Source organism: Larimichthys crocea, chromosome XII (assembly GCF_000972845.2).
Source record: "Larimichthys crocea isolate SSNF chromosome XII, L_crocea_2.0, whole genome shotgun sequence".
Taxonomy (NCBI): Eukaryota; Metazoa; Chordata; class Actinopteri; family Sciaenidae; genus Larimichthys; species Larimichthys crocea.
The window spans coordinates 14,222,628-14,237,861 of record NC_040022.1 but is presented as its reverse complement, the minus strand read 5'-3'; the positions used below and the strand labels follow the sequence as shown (position 1 = coordinate 14,237,861).

Genomic DNA, 15,234 nt, shown 5'->3' with positions numbered 1-15,234 from the left:
CATGTGTTCAACAGTGATAGTATCAACCGTTATGTGATGCATGGTGCTGTTTTTTTATTCTTTCAACAAGACCATCTTAAATTATAACACAAGTTGCAGAATGTCTTTCAGTAAAATCACTTAAATAACGTTTTGTGGCCCTTGCATGGCAAGGTTAGCACGTCATTTCACGCAGAAAAACATGACTCAGCGTAAATAAAAGGATATCCTCATGTTGTCACAAACTTTGCCCCCTTGCGCCTTATCGGCGAGCTGCGAGTTTATGGTCAGCATGGAGCTAATGGCTTATCTATTAAACTCCAGGCAACGCACTAAGCAAACACTGCGTCAAAAGAGCACTGTAGGTGGAAGATGTGCCTATCCCACTTGTGTTGACTGTCTTTATCTCTCCACGTCGACATGGGACTGCGAGGTTCCAAACAGCCAGAAGTCCAAGTTCTCCTTCTGGGTCTGGACAACGCTGGAAAATCGACCCTCCTCTACAAACTCAAACACAACGCGTGTGTCAGCACCGTGCCTACCATCGGCTTCAACGTGGAAATGCTCGATGCGAAAAAGAACAGGAAGAACATCGCTTTGACCGTGTGGGATGTCGGTGGTCAGGGAAAGATGCGCGAACATTGGAAGAGTTTCCACCAGGACGCAGCAGCTGTCGTGTTTGTTGTGGACAGCTCGGACATGGATCGTCTGGAGGAGGCGCGAAGGGAGCTGGAGAACACGCTGAGGAGCGATCAGCTGAGAGGACGACCGCTGATACTTCTCGCCAACAAACAGGACGTGAACGGCGCTCTGACTGTCACTGAAATCAAGGACAGATTTAACATGAAGAAGATTGGCACAACTCGAGATTGGTTCGTCCAGCCTTGTTCCGCATCGACGGGAGTTGGAGTTGAGGAGGCCTTCAGACGAGTGGTCCAAATGGTCAAACTCCCTTCAGACACTGTGGCGATGAAAGATAATATTAAGGAGACAGTGCACTACATCAGATCGACTACCAGACATTAAATTTTATTATATAAAATGTGATTTCAAATCATTGACAATCAGACAAATTAAATTACAAGGATATGCAATCAATCTAAACTCATTTATACCAACAATAAATCATATTTAAAGAGATCAGACCTTCTGGTTACGTCTTTACATGTCCTTTACGCGCATACAGGCCTTTAGTATCCAAGTACTACAGAATCTTACAAGCTCCTTTAGAGTGAGTGGATGTGTTAGGCCAGTTCTTATGATACCACAGGAAACACAAGACACTATGGAGTCTATTGCTGTGCATTAAAACCACTGCTGAGTACCACACACAGCTTATGCATAGCTTCTTTCAGTTATTAAACAGAACTCTATTATCTCACACAGTCGTTTACACTAAACTCTCGGGTTCATAGAGGCATCAGACTGATACAGCAACAATATCAACGCATTAAGTCACAAAAACAAGTGCATATAGGTTTTTGAAGATAGAGAGAGTGCTGCTACGGTAGTAAAAATCTCTTTGGCTGACTTGTAAATAATGCCATATTCATAAATATTGCCGTTATAAACAGGTATTCATTAATAAATCTGCATTTAGTGTCATGCTGGAGGATAATACACATCAGCCAAAGAGATTTTTCTAGTCCTGACAACCCAGAGGTTCTGATAAAGCATTGCTATAGATGATTTATTAGCAGTAAGCCATTAATTGAGACTGCCGTGTTAGAAAACGGAACCAAAGTTGTGCAATAGCGGATACATTCCGTGGAACAACTGGAACAATGGGCGATACAATCTTTGGCCACAGACAAAGGCAAAAGTTCAGACTGCTGCAGAAAAAAATCTACCGTGGTAGCAAAGCCGCAATTTATCCAGCCGACGTCCTTGTCATGTAGTTTGTCCCATGCTGCACTCCGCTCGTCCTCTGCTCCCATCCCGCACTGTTTCTTCATATGTCGGCAGACCTTTGCATTCCTCGTACGAGGGCAGCTGATCAGCAGGAGCTGGATCCATCGAGCTCTCCGGTGCACTGCACTCCACCAGTGGTTCTTGTGATGTGGTAACAGGTGGTTGTTCAATATGTGGCGGGGTGAGCTGCCTGGATCTGGAGCACAACACTCGCTGGACATAGTATCCCACAACGACCAGAAGCAGGATAATAGGCCCCCAGGGAAGTTTCAGGCTTTTGATATTGTAGGAAGTGCTGTCCACGAATTTCCTGCAACAAGTGACCGCAGTGGTGTTGTTATCCTGTGCGCAACAGACCTGCTCATCCCGACACAAGTCATGTCCACATTTTCGGATGGAATAAACAACCGTGCGAACAAGAAAGCAGGCAGTGAACACAATCAGCGCTTGGTATTTGTAGAAAAACATCGCTGTTGTTTTCAAAAAGGACGAGAAATGATCCAGAGAATCAATAGTTAGGCTTGGGAAACAGGGTGCAGGCGAGTCGATTCATTTGTGGAGAAGACGCTGAAAGATGCGTTGGTTGAAACGATGACGCAGAGCCATCATTAACGCACCCGCATGCTCAGAGAACATCCAGAAACAAAAAGAAGAGAAACAGACAAAACAATACAGTATATCCCAGTTTGAATAGTCAGTACTCACTGTTTCTCTCTAAAACATTTGAATATGCCAATACGCTTGTCGTTATCTCCTGTGTGCACTTCAGCAGAGGTGTCAAAAGTATTCACATTCATTACCAAAGATACTATGGTTAAAAAAGACTTCTGTAGAAGTTGAAGTATCAACTCAAGCTTTTTACTCAAGTAGAAGTGTAAAAGTACTGGCTTCAAAACTACTTAAATTATAAAAGTAAAAGCAATGTAAAGAAAAAAAAGCCATTAATGTTATAGGCCCCTGTGGTGCGGGCCTATAACATTTGATGTTTTTTTTGCTATTTGTGAAACATGTTACAGGTAACGTAACTTGACACAAAAGAAAAAAAAAGAAAAAAAAAAGATACGATTTACAGACCCACTCCACTCATAACCATGTTCTTTAATGCAGACATCAAGTTTAAATACTTGACCAACAGTGTTTTACAGGGTGCTGCTATAAAGAGCTGTTCTGTTCACACTTTTCTTTATTGGCTTTTCAGTGTAGTTTTTAATCTACGAAATCAAACTCACACTTTTTTTTTCTCCCAAGCTCGTCTCAAGTTTTACTCTTTCAAATGATCAACCATCGACAGAACTTATTACTACGTTATTTTTCTGCTTCTTCTTCTCATCGTCATCATCATCATTATTAATCATTATTATTAATATCGTTTCCAGTGAGCCTCTTATCATTTAACATAAAAAATACATCAAACAAGCAGCACCAGGATTAAGAGCAACTTTTGCAGCCTTGTGACAGTTTCATTGTGATGCTGAGCTCTCACATTTCTGCCATCACTACATACTGTTAATAATCAAAGGGAAGCTTTGAGGCTTTACATTTGTTATATATGCTAAATTCAAGATTTCAACATTGAGGTACAATCAGGCTTCATTCACGATTTTGTACACTCATACCAATTAAAACCTTATTGGTCATTATTATAAAGTTTCAGGGCGTATCTGTAACCATGGTAAATCACAGTGCCAGGGGAGAGCAGCTGAATGAAGACACACTGCAGACAAAGTCCAGACACACAACAACAGGAGACTCTCTGTGTCAGACAAGTTCTCACGTGTCGACTCAACTTTAACTTAGTCTCAAAGTGACGTCACAGCTCTGTGACGCAGTCACGACCCTGTGTGGGTCATTACACTGCCATTGGTCAGGCGCGCACACGCTGTGGACGATACCATTGGCTGTAGAGTGTGATAATCTGCCAATAAAAAAATCAGCCATCAACACTTTTTTGTTCTCCTCCGATCTATGTTGATCTCATGTGTCGCCTCTGTGAAGTCTCAATGACGGAAATCAAGTAACGAGACTGTTTAAAAAATGTAAGGAGTAGAAAGTACAGATAATTGTGTGAAAATGTAAGGAGCAGAAGTAAAAAGTCGGCTGAAAAATAATTACTCCAGTGAAGTATAAATACCCAAAAATTCCACTTAAACTAAGGTAACGAAGTAACTCGTAAACACAGGCTTACAAACAACTGCTTATTCATTTAGTATGAAAGTAAACAGGCGCCATAGAAATCGACCAGTCGTGTCAGAAGCACTGGGAAATGTCCAATGACTAATCGTGAAGGTGAATGGGGACATTAAAACCAAACCTCAGCAGACAGAAGCCATCGTTGATGCTCCAGCACCTTGGACAGCGTTCAACACACCCACTGGGGAAAACAATGAGGGGCGCTGTCCGAGGTGCTGACACAAACAAACCCAAATAACCCAAGTGCTCGGAGCTGGCAAGACCACAAAGAATTTCCATTTGCAGCAGTAATACGGGTGCACATTAAGCGGTCAGGTATTTCCTTAAAAAGGCCTCGGTGTTTTTTGTCGACGTCCATTTAAGCTGATTATGATGTTGGAAGTGCAAAGTGCTGCGACTATCAACAAGGATTTTTGTCCAAAGTCTCAATGAAAGGCTTGGGTAAACTGCAACAGTCTAGTGGCACTTTCTTTCACACAACAGCTACCAATAAGCAACTTTTTATGAAATTAATACAAATAGAGTTAAATTACCAGGATGCTAAAAAACTACATACAGTTTTCCAAATAATTCATTACTAAAGAAAGCAGTGTCTAATTTGACTGGATATGGAAGGTGAAGCAAACATAAACTTACAGTGATTAATCAATAAAGTGACTACAAGATAAGTAGGTTGTGGGTAGTAATGGAGGGAAGTGCTCTCTAATAGCACGTCTGCTTTCCACCACAGTTCAAAATAGCTGGTATTCTGTTAGATCAGTCTTTACAGTGGATGTCAAAAAGGATGCATCGGTTGTGTATTTGTGTTAAAATGCACAAACACACAGCAGCCTTTTGACATCCACTTCTGTTGCTTTTGTCTAATGACTTTGAGTGCTTAAAACCCAAATACATTTAGCTAAAGATGTATCAAGTTCTTGGTAAAGAGGTACTGGATGTTGGGTTTCATAAAGATCAGATATCAACTAATTGAGATAATTGTAATGCTCATATGATCCGTGTAAGCAGGCTCAATAAAAAACAAAAAAGCTACATTAAAGTAAAATATTTATTTAAAAAAAAAGGTTTACCATTTGCACAGAATATACACAACTATGATGTGGAAATGTTTGCAGAGGACAGAGTTCAAAGGAGGCAAAAAAAAAAAAACCCTGAAAAATGTTTGGTTGTCCTGTACATGGCAGCACTGAATACTTTTAAATTCAAAATACTCTCCAGTGTGCTATCCTGAGTCTCAGGTGGTCGTGTCCTTTGGTGAAAGTACCGTTTTGGAATATGATGGCCTGTTGTCAGTTTTGCTGGGAGGCAGGACCCTGATGGGCCCCAGCTGGATAGTTTGCTCTGTAAGACAAATCAAAAATCAAATGTGAAAAAGTCTCTTACAACTGCACTAAGGTATGTAAATAAACGGGTATATTACAAAACAATTCAGCATTTATAGTAACAAACATAAGAACTGTTAAACAAGTCATTTAGATTCCTACACAAAAGGACCCGGTGCTGTGCTGACCTGCTTTGTACTCTGCTCCTCTCGTCATCAATCCAGTATTGCTGATGTTTCTTGTGTTGGCTCATTCCTGTTTTTGTATCCTCATAAAGACTCCATCTTAAATTATAACACAAGTTGCAGAATGTCTTTCAATAAAATCACTTAAATAACCTTTTGTGGCCCTTACATGACAAGATTATCACGTCATTTCACGCAGAAGAACATGACTCAGGGTAAATAAAACAAACAAACGTTGCCCCCTTGCGCCTTATCGACGAGCTGCGAGTTTATGGTGAGCATGGAGCTAATGGCTTATCTATTAAACTCCAGGCAACGCACTAAGCAAACACTGCGTCAAAAGAGCACTGTAGGTGGAAGATGTGCCTATCCCACTTGTGTTGACTGTCTTTATCTCTCCACATCGACATGGGACTGCGAGGTTCCAAACAACCAGAAGTCCAAGTTCTCCTTCTGGGTCTGGACAACGCTGGAAAATCGACCCTCCTCTACAAACTCAAACACAACGCGTGTGTCAGCACCGTGCCTACCGTCGGCTTCAACGTGGAAATGCTCGATGCGAAAAAGAACAGGAAGAACATCGCTTTGACCGTGTGGGATGTCGGTGGTCAGGGAAAGATGCGCGAACATTGGAAGAGTTTCCACCAGGACGCAGCAGCTGTCGTGTTTGTTGTGGACAGCTCGGACATGGATCGTCTGGAGGAGGCGCGAAGGGAGCTGGAGAACACGCTGAGGAGCGATCAGCTGAGAGGACGACCGCTGATACTTCTCGCCAACAAACAGGACGTGAACGGCGCTCTGACTGTCACTGAAATCAAGGACAGATTTAACATGAAGAAGATTGGCACAACTCGAGATTGGTTCGTCCAGCCTTGTTCCGCATCGACGGGAGTTGGAGTTGAGGAGGCCTTCAGACGAGTGGTCCAAATGGTCAAACTCCCTTCAGACACTGTGGCGATGAAAGATAATATTAAGGAGACAGTGCACTACATCAGATCGACTACCAGACATTAAATTTTAATTATATAAAATGTGATTTCAAATCAATGACAATCAGACAAATTAAATTACAAGGTTATGCAATCAATCTAAACTCATTTATACCAACAATAAATCACATTTAAAGAGATCAGACCTTCTGGTTACGTCTTTACATGTCCTTTACGCGCATACAGGCCTTTAGTATCCAAGTACTACAGAATCTTACAAGCTACTTTAGAGTGAGTGGATGTGTTAGACCAGTTCTTATGATACCACAGGAAACACAAGACACTATGGAGTCTATTACTGTGCATTAAAACCACTGCTGAGTACCACACGCAGCATATGCATAGCTTCTTTGTTATTAAATAACTAAACTCTCGGGTTCATAGAGGCATCCGACTGATACAGCAACAATATCAGCGAGATAAGTCACAAAAACAAGTGCATATAGGTTTTTGAAGATACAGAGAGTGCTGCTACGGTAGTAAAAATCTCTTTGGCTGACTTGTAAATAATGCCATATTCATAAATATTGCAGTTATAAACAGGTATTCATTGATAAACCGCGTTTTCTTTTCTTTATTTCTACCAAATTTGCATTTAGTGTCATGCCGGAGGATAATACACATCAGCCAAAGAGATTTTTCTAGTCCTGACATTAATTAAGCGTGCTGTGTTAGAAAATTGAACCAAAGTTGTGCAATAGCGGATACATTCCGTGGAACAACTGGAACAATGGACGATACAATCGTTGGCCATGTAGACGAAGGCAAAAGTTCAGACTGCTGCAGAAAAAATATCAAACAGTCCTGGACGGTTTGTTTTAAACTCATCATAATGATATAAAATACAATATCAAATCTATTGTGGTAGCAAAGCCGCAATTTATCCAGCCGACGTCCTTGTCATGTAGTTTGTCCCATGCTGCACTCCGCTCGTCCTCTGCTCCCATCCCGCACTGTTTCTTCATATGTCGGCAGACCTTTGCATTCCTCGTACGAGGGCAGCTGAGCAGCAGGAGCTGGATCCATCGAGCTCTCCGGTGCACTGCACTCCACCAGCGGTTCTTGTGATGTGGTAACAGTTGGATGTTCAATATGCGGCGGGGTGAGCTGCCTGGATCTGGAGCACAACACTCGCTGGACAAAGTATCCCACAGCGAACAGAAGCAGCATAATAAGTACCCCGGAAAGTTTCCGGGTAACCATGGCGATGTTGTAGTAAGTGCTGTCCACGAATTGCCTGCAACAAGTGACCGCAGTGGTGTTGTTATCCTGTGCGCAACAGACCTGCTCATCCCGACACAAGTCATGTCCACATTTTCGGATGGAATAAACAACCGTGCGAACAAGAAAGCAGGCAGCGAACACAATCAGCGCTTGGTATTTGTAGAAAAACATCGCTGTTGTTTTCAAAAGGACGAGAAGTGATCCAGAGAATCAATAGTTAGGCTTGGGACACAGGGTGCAGGCGAGTCGATTCACTTGTGGAGAAGACGCTGAAAGATGCGTTGGTTGAAACGATGACGCAGAGCCATCATTAACGTACCCGCATGTCCAGAGAACATCCAGAAACAAAAAGAGGAGAGAAACAGACAAAACAATACAGTATATCCCAGTTTGAATAGTCACTACTCACTGTTTCTTACTAAAACATTTGAATTTGCCAATACGCTTGTCGTTAACTTCTGTGTGTACTTCAGTACGCCCTTGATTTATTGTGCACTTAGCGGGTATATTGAACTCGTAAACACAGGCTTACAAACAACTGCTTATTCATTTAGTATGAAAGTAAAGAGGCGCCATAGAAATCGACCAGTCGTGTCAGAAGCACTGGGAAATGTCCAATGACTAATCGTGAAGGTGAATGGGGACATTAAAACCAAACCTTAGCAGACAGAAGCCATCGTTGATGCTCCAGCACCTTGGACAGCGTTCAACACACCCACTGGGGAAAACAATGAGGGGCGCTGTCCGAGGTGCTGACAAAAACAAACCCAAATAACCCAAGTGCTCGGAGCTGGCAAGAACACAAAGAATTTCCATTTGCAGCAGTAATACGGGTGCACATTAAGCGGTCAGGTATTTCCTTAAAAGGCCTCAGTGTTTTTTTGTCGACGTCCATTCAAGCTGATTAAGCTGAACTTGAACTTGAAGTGCAAAGTGCTGCGGCTATCAACAAGGATTTTTGTCCAAAGTCTCAATGAAAGGCTTGGGTAAACTGCAACAGTCTAGTGGCACTTTCTTTCACACAACAGCTACCAATAAGCAACTTTTTATGAAATTAATACAAATAGAGTTAAATTACCAGGATGCTAAAAAAACTAAAGTTTTCCAAATAATCCATTACTAAAGAGAGTGGTGTCTTATTTTACTGGATATGGAAGGTGAAGCCAACATACACTTACAATGATTAATCAATAGTGACTACAAGATAAGTAGGTTGCGGGTAGTAATGGAGGGAAGTGCTCTCTAATAGCACGTCTGCTTTCCTCCACAGTTCAAAATAGCTGGTATTCTGTTAGATCAATCTTTACAGTGGATGTCAAAAAGGATGCATCATTTGTGTTAAAACGCACAAACACAGCAGCCTTTTGACATCCACTTCTGTTGCTTTTGTCTAATGACCGAGTGCTTAAAATCCAATGCTAATTACATTGTTTGCCAAAGATGTATCAAGTTCTTGGTAAAGAGGTACTGGATGTTGGGTTTTGTAAAGATCAGATAACTAATTGAGATAATTGCAATGCTCATATGTTCCATGTAAGCAGGCTCAATAAAAAACAAAAAAGCCAAATTAAAGTAAAATATTTATTAGAACAAAAAGGTTTGCCATTTGTACAGAATATACAAAAATTGTGACAAGGATGTGGAAATGTTTGCAGAGGACAGAGTTCACAGGAGACAAAAAAAAACAAACTGAAAGCGAGACAGTAATTGGAACAACAAGATTAATCTCTGCATTCACAGGGGCGGTCAACTCCAAAATGTTTGGTTGTCCTGTACATGGCAGCATTGAATACTTTTAAATTCAAAATACTCTCCAGTGTGCTATCCTGAGTCTCAGGTGCTCGTGTCCTTTGGTGAAAGTACCGTTTTGGAATATGATGGCCTGGTGTCAGTTTTGCTGGGAGGCAGAACCGTGATGGGCCCCAGCTGGATAGTTTGCTCTGTAAGACAAATCAAAAATCAAATGTGAAAGGGTCTCTTACAACTGCACTAAGGTATGTAATTAAACTGGTATATTACAAAACAATTCAGCATTTATAGTAACAAACATAAGAACTGTTAAACAAGTCATTTAGATTTCTGCATGAAAGGACCCGGTGCTGTACTGACCTGCTTTGTACTCTGCTCCTCTCTTCATCATTCCAGCAGAGGATTGCTGATGTTTGTTGTGTTGGCTCGGGTGCAGTCCTGGACGTAAACGTAAATAACTGGCCGGGTGGTGTTCATGTCTGTTGTTGACTAAACTCTCCTGCGGAGTCATGGAGGGCGATGCTTTTGTACTGATGGTAGTTTTAGGGGGTTCAGTGAACAGAGGTTCCTCAACCTGATGGGAGACATCACAGCTTCTACATGCCTGGTCGTTCCCATCAACTGACCTCCATCTAGATGAGGCAATTTTCAAAATAAGTGATCTTAATGACATAATCATTGCACTTTGTAGCATGTTTTGCAGAAGGAAGACGTTTACGACTTATTTTCTAAAAGACACTGTGTGCGAACATCACAAGCAGAATACCTGTTCTCAATTAATGAGCATGCTCTGTTCTGAGAGCTCACAGTTAACATGACCGGAACAGCCTTAACGTAGCAGGTTATGTAGACCTGTGGGAGAGTTCAGAGTGAAATACAATTAAGCACCTCTTTCGGATTTTATACTTCACGTTTGGACACATTGAATGATACAATGGTTTATTTTCTACATTTAGATCAACACTGAAGACATCAGAACTATTAAATATATGGAATTATGCGGTAAACAAACCAAAATGTTTTTATATTCTACAAAGTCAGTGCATTTTGCTTTGATGACAGCTTTGCACGCTCATGAGGTAGTCATCTGGAATGCTTTTCCAGCAGTTGAAGAAGTTACCATACATGCTGAGCACTTTTGATGTTTTTCTCTATATCTATCACTCGCCTTGTTGGTTAAATAATCCTTACATAGCCTGGAGGTTGTTTTGTGATGGTTCCACTAAGCCCAAAACCTTAGGATGGTAAGTCACTGCAGAATGCTATGGTGGCCTTGCTAGCCTTGAATTTTGAATAAATTGCCAACAGTGACACTGGCAAAGCACGCCCATCATCTCCTTCATGCTTCACGGTGGGAACCATACATGTACATACCATTTGTTCGCCTCTGTCTCACACAAAAATCTCAGATTTGACTCAGGCCGAAGCACAGCTTTCCACTGGTCTAATGTCCATTCCTAGTTTTTCTGTGTACAAGCAATTCTTGTTGTTCTTCCTCAGTAGTAGTTTCTTTGCACTAATTTGACCACAAAGGGCCTGATTCATGCATTTTGCCTTTTTTAACCACATAATTCCATGTGATATTTAATCATTTTGATGTTGTTGATAAACCTTAAAAGAAAAAAAAGAGCCAACCTGATTGCTGGGCATCTGGTAGAACCTGAAGGCATCAATCTGAAACCTTAACCTGTGCTCTACAACTCTTGGCAGGAAATGGGAGCTTGAATTTGTCAGGTAAGCATCAGTGAGACATCTGTTAGGCCAAAAGATAACAAATGTTGGGAATACACTTCAAGTTGAAAAGGAATTACAAAAGCTAGATTGATCATTTTAACTACAACGATCTCCATTTTTATGGTTGCAAAATGATGTTGGAAGATCTGGTTATGAAGCTCACCCATAATGCTCAATAAAGATGTATCTTAATGTAGCCTCTGCATCAGGAGTTGCTGTGGCAACACATTGGTCAACATAGACTCGCAGGGGCATGTGGTCACGGATGAGGGCAAAAATTTCAAAATGAATGGGGTCGCCCAGGAAGTAAGAATAAGATCCCCTCTCAAACTGCCAATCATCTGTGATGGGATTAAAAAAACAGAAACCCAAACATTCAAGAAATACTTGTACAGCAGGGATTTTCATTACAGGGTTTATGCAGGAATCCTGAGGTTAATTTTAATACCATTTAATATCTTCTATATATTTTTTAAAAACCTCAACTTGCTTCTAGTCATATAGCAAAAACAGGATCGATAAATGCCGTCAATCCCTTAGTTATTTACATTTAGTAATTTAGCTGACGTTTTTTTTCAAAGTGACTTTCAGAGAAGATGCGATGGCTGCAGTGGAAGTTTGACTGGTGGTGGGACTGGGCTCGAGCGTTGTACTGAGCATACTAGCAGCACAGAAATTTTATATTAAAAAAGGTCCAGTGTGTAGAATTTAGTTGCATCTAGTGGACTAATCGCTGCATTGCAATCTCCTCACATCACGCTCGCAAACTCCTCACACAACACTCGAAAGGCCCTGTTCACAGTCAGAATTTACTTTGTCTGTTCTAGGCTACTGTAGAAACATGGCGTTTCAACATGGTGGCCTCCATGGAAGAGGACCGCTCCCACTGTAGATATGACTCATTTGAAAGTAACCAAAACAAAAAAGATTGGGTTCCAGATTCAGGTGATTATACGTGCATAAAATCATAGTTATGAATATTATATTCCATGACTGCCTTATTCTGAAAACGGATGTGACAATCTGCCAATAAAAACATCACCCCCTCCTCGGATATACATTGATCTCATAAATGGCCTCTGTTAATTCTAAATGACGGAATTAGAGGCGGAGAGCTCTAATGCATGAACTACACAGAACAGTCCTGAGTCTACGCTGTGCACTATGGAAAATAAGTCTACTGTGTATGTAATAGATTCTGGCAAACTTTTAACAAACAAACTTACAACAAATCACGTGCTATTCTTTAAAAAAAAAAAAAAAAAAAAAAAAAAAAATTCTCGCAATCAGACATTTAATACCTTTTAATAGTTTAAGGGCCTTCGTTTTCACTAAGTTGATTTACTACCTTTTAATACCCCGCAGACACCCTGCATTAATCATGAAAATGTAGCATTACATCATTCTAAAGATGCATAAGACCAGAAAGAAAAATGTTTTATTACCAGTCATGAGAAGCATATTGAAGTCTATCTGATTCTCTGCTGATGCCCTGGCAACAAAAGGAACCCAGGTGGGATGCAGGGAAATGGCATCCACAGCATACCTCCTGGAAAATTTCAGGAATAATTCTTAGCATTGTCCAAATGTTCAAGATGGACTGAATACCGGTTCCAACTGTGTACAGACACATACACACAAAATATACATATCACTTACTTTTCATAATGACATTCAACTGGAATAGTTGCTCCATCGAGTCTAAGCAAACCATCAGATGAAGGTTCAGGTGAGTAGATCAGATTATTAGAATAGATAATCTTCTCTTTTGTTGACTGAAAAAAAACAATGTTAGTCTTTCAGAATAGAAATGCACGTGTTCTGACAGGAACCAAGATCAGAGATCACATCTCTCCCATTTTGGCTTCCTTGCACTGGCTACCTGTTAAATCTAGAATAGAATTTGAAACTCTTCTCCTTACATACAAAGCTCTTCATGGTCAGGCACCATCATATCTAAAAGAGCTCATAGTACCTTACTACCCCTCTAGAACACTGAACAAAAGTAGATTGGGAGCCAGAGCTTTCAGCTATCAGGCTCCTCTTCTGTGGAACAAACTACCATTCTGGGTTCGGGAGGGAGACACGGTCAACACTTTGAAGAGTAGACTTAAGACTTTCCTTTTTGATAGAGCTTATAGTTAGGGCTGGCTCAGGTCATCCCTTACTGTAGTTATGCTGCCATAGGACTAGACTGCCCCCTCCTCCATTTCAGGGTTATGCCTCGTCAGACATGGTATTGGTTGAAGTCCAGCAGGTTCTTGTGGATCGTGGCTCCTGCATGACGTCCACTACACATATTACTACCGTCATTATTGCTACCATATCTCCATTACAGTTTATAGTTAGTTTATGATTTGCTGCTGCTGTGCATCTGTGTCTCTCTCCATCACAGGTTCCACTACTGTAATCATTTTATCATTCATTGTAATTTATCATTCATTGTAATTGTAATTGTACAATATGTTTGTGTTGATTTGTTCTGTACACGTGACATCTATTGCACGTCTATCCGTCCTGGGAGAGGGACCCCTCCTCTGTGGCTCTTCCTGAGGTTTCTTCCACCTTTTTTCCCTGTTAAAGGGTTTTTTGTGGGAAAGTTTTTCTTCACTGTCTAAGGACAGAGGGTGTCACTCCCTGTACAGATTGTAAAGCCCTCAGAGGCAAATGTATTTCATGACTTTGGGCTTTACAAATAAAATTTGATTTGAATATAATTCTACACAGCAATATAAAAAGACAAACTTTTTAGAGTATAAATTGTCTCAGAGCAGATGAATTTGTGATGCATTTCTGCATGTTTACTTTAGATGCGCCCCATAAAACAACAGAACTTACTGAGAGTTGAGTTCCGCAGTCCATCAGATGGGCCCTGATGGTGAATTCCGCCTCTCCTGATGGGACTGCTCCACATGCACTCCCCTCAACAGCTGAATCCAAGCCCAGGCGCAGATGTCTCCCGTCCACCTGAAGGCCTTTCTCAAACATGTCCGCCTGCACCACAACCTCCATCGAGTCCGGGTAACAGTTAACCACGATAGGTCGAGGCCCAGCAATGAACTCCTCATTTTGCTGCTGTTTGCTGTCTAATTGAGGCTGGATGTCAGCAGGAGTCCTACCTGGAGTGTGGGAGTTTGTCGCGGTGTACAAAAATCGGCTTTCTGTGAGTGTGAAAAGTGAGATAAGGATGATAATCCACCAAAAATATTTGTTTTGAAAGTCCATTTTTTTGGCCTGCAGCAGCTTTGGAGTGGCGTGGAGTCCTACAACCCGTGAACATATCACCACAGCTGTGAGTAATCTGTGCTGATTTGAACGCCTCAGACACACCTGGCCGCAGGGTTGGACTGATTATAGGCCTGCTTTGAAATGTGTCGACATAAAAAAAAATGTTTTGGATTAACAACTTTACATGTAGTAATTTTTCACGAGTTAAAGCAGAAGACTTCCTCTGTGCACACAAATCGTTTATTTCTGTTTCCAAAAGTGTTACCTGTGGCATATGAAGTTGCTGATTAAACCCGCCCTACTCTGCTTCTGATTGGCTTACAACGGCGAAGGCAATGAGTACTAGCCAATCAGAGACAGCGTTGGGCGGGTCACGACTTTGCCCTCCTATCATCTATAATAATGCAGTAAAGATAAATAAATAGACAGAAATAGTCATTTTCTGTGCATAGAGGGTGATCTTTTATTTCTATTCATGAAAAATTGGTGCGGAAATAAAAGAGTTGCGTTTATATTATGAGCTACGAGCTAACTGTTCCACTAGGTGGCATCAAAACTACAAAAATGGATGCAACTGAGTTAGATGAAGTAAAGCTTTGGACAGGAGTCATTTCATGAGTCAGCACTGGGACCTTGTATGTGTCACTCCACTTTACAGGTTTTCCAATGACCGTAGTCATCATCAATCTTAGCTTGTATCCAACTTTGTACCACAAAGAAGAA

The 15,234-nt window shown here is 41.2% G+C and overlaps 3 protein-coding genes across 3 annotated transcripts; 2 read left to right on the top strand and 1 right to left on the bottom strand.

Moving 5' to 3' along the window:
• The first annotated feature begins 329 nt into the window (after positions 1-329).
• On the top strand, positions 330-1,122 carry LOC109139260 (ADP-ribosylation factor-like protein 14). Its single transcript, XM_019262127.2, has one exon. It carries the CDS (start codon positions 400-402, stop codon positions 1,003-1,005), a length of 606 nt encoding a protein of 201 aa, XP_019117672.1. The 5' UTR covers positions 330-399; the 3' UTR covers positions 1,006-1,122.
• A 4,598-nt stretch (positions 1,123-5,720) lies between these two features.
• On the top strand, positions 5,721-7,414 carry LOC113747138 (ADP-ribosylation factor-like protein 14). The gene has a single exon (XM_027285699.1). The coding sequence runs from the start codon at positions 5,996-5,998 to the stop codon at positions 6,599-6,601; it is 606 nt and encodes a 201-aa protein (XP_027141500.1). The 5' UTR covers positions 5,721-5,995; the 3' UTR covers positions 6,602-7,414.
• Positions 7,415-9,367: 1,953 nt separating this feature from the next.
• LOC104936623 (zona pellucida sperm-binding protein 3) lies at positions 9,368-14,713 on the bottom strand. The gene is made up of 8 exons (XM_010752689.3): positions 14,122-14,713; positions 12,943-13,058; positions 12,729-12,832; positions 11,447-11,624; positions 11,185-11,302; positions 10,316-10,401; positions 9,910-10,181; positions 9,368-9,740 (listed from the first exon to the last, which is right to left on the bottom strand). The coding sequence occupies exons 1-8, from the start codon at positions 14,506-14,508 to the stop codon at positions 9,634-9,636; spliced, it is 1,368 nt and encodes a 455-aa protein (XP_010750991.2). The 5' UTR covers positions 14,509-14,713; the 3' UTR covers positions 9,368-9,633.
• Between the last annotated feature and the right edge of the window lie 521 nt (positions 14,714-15,234).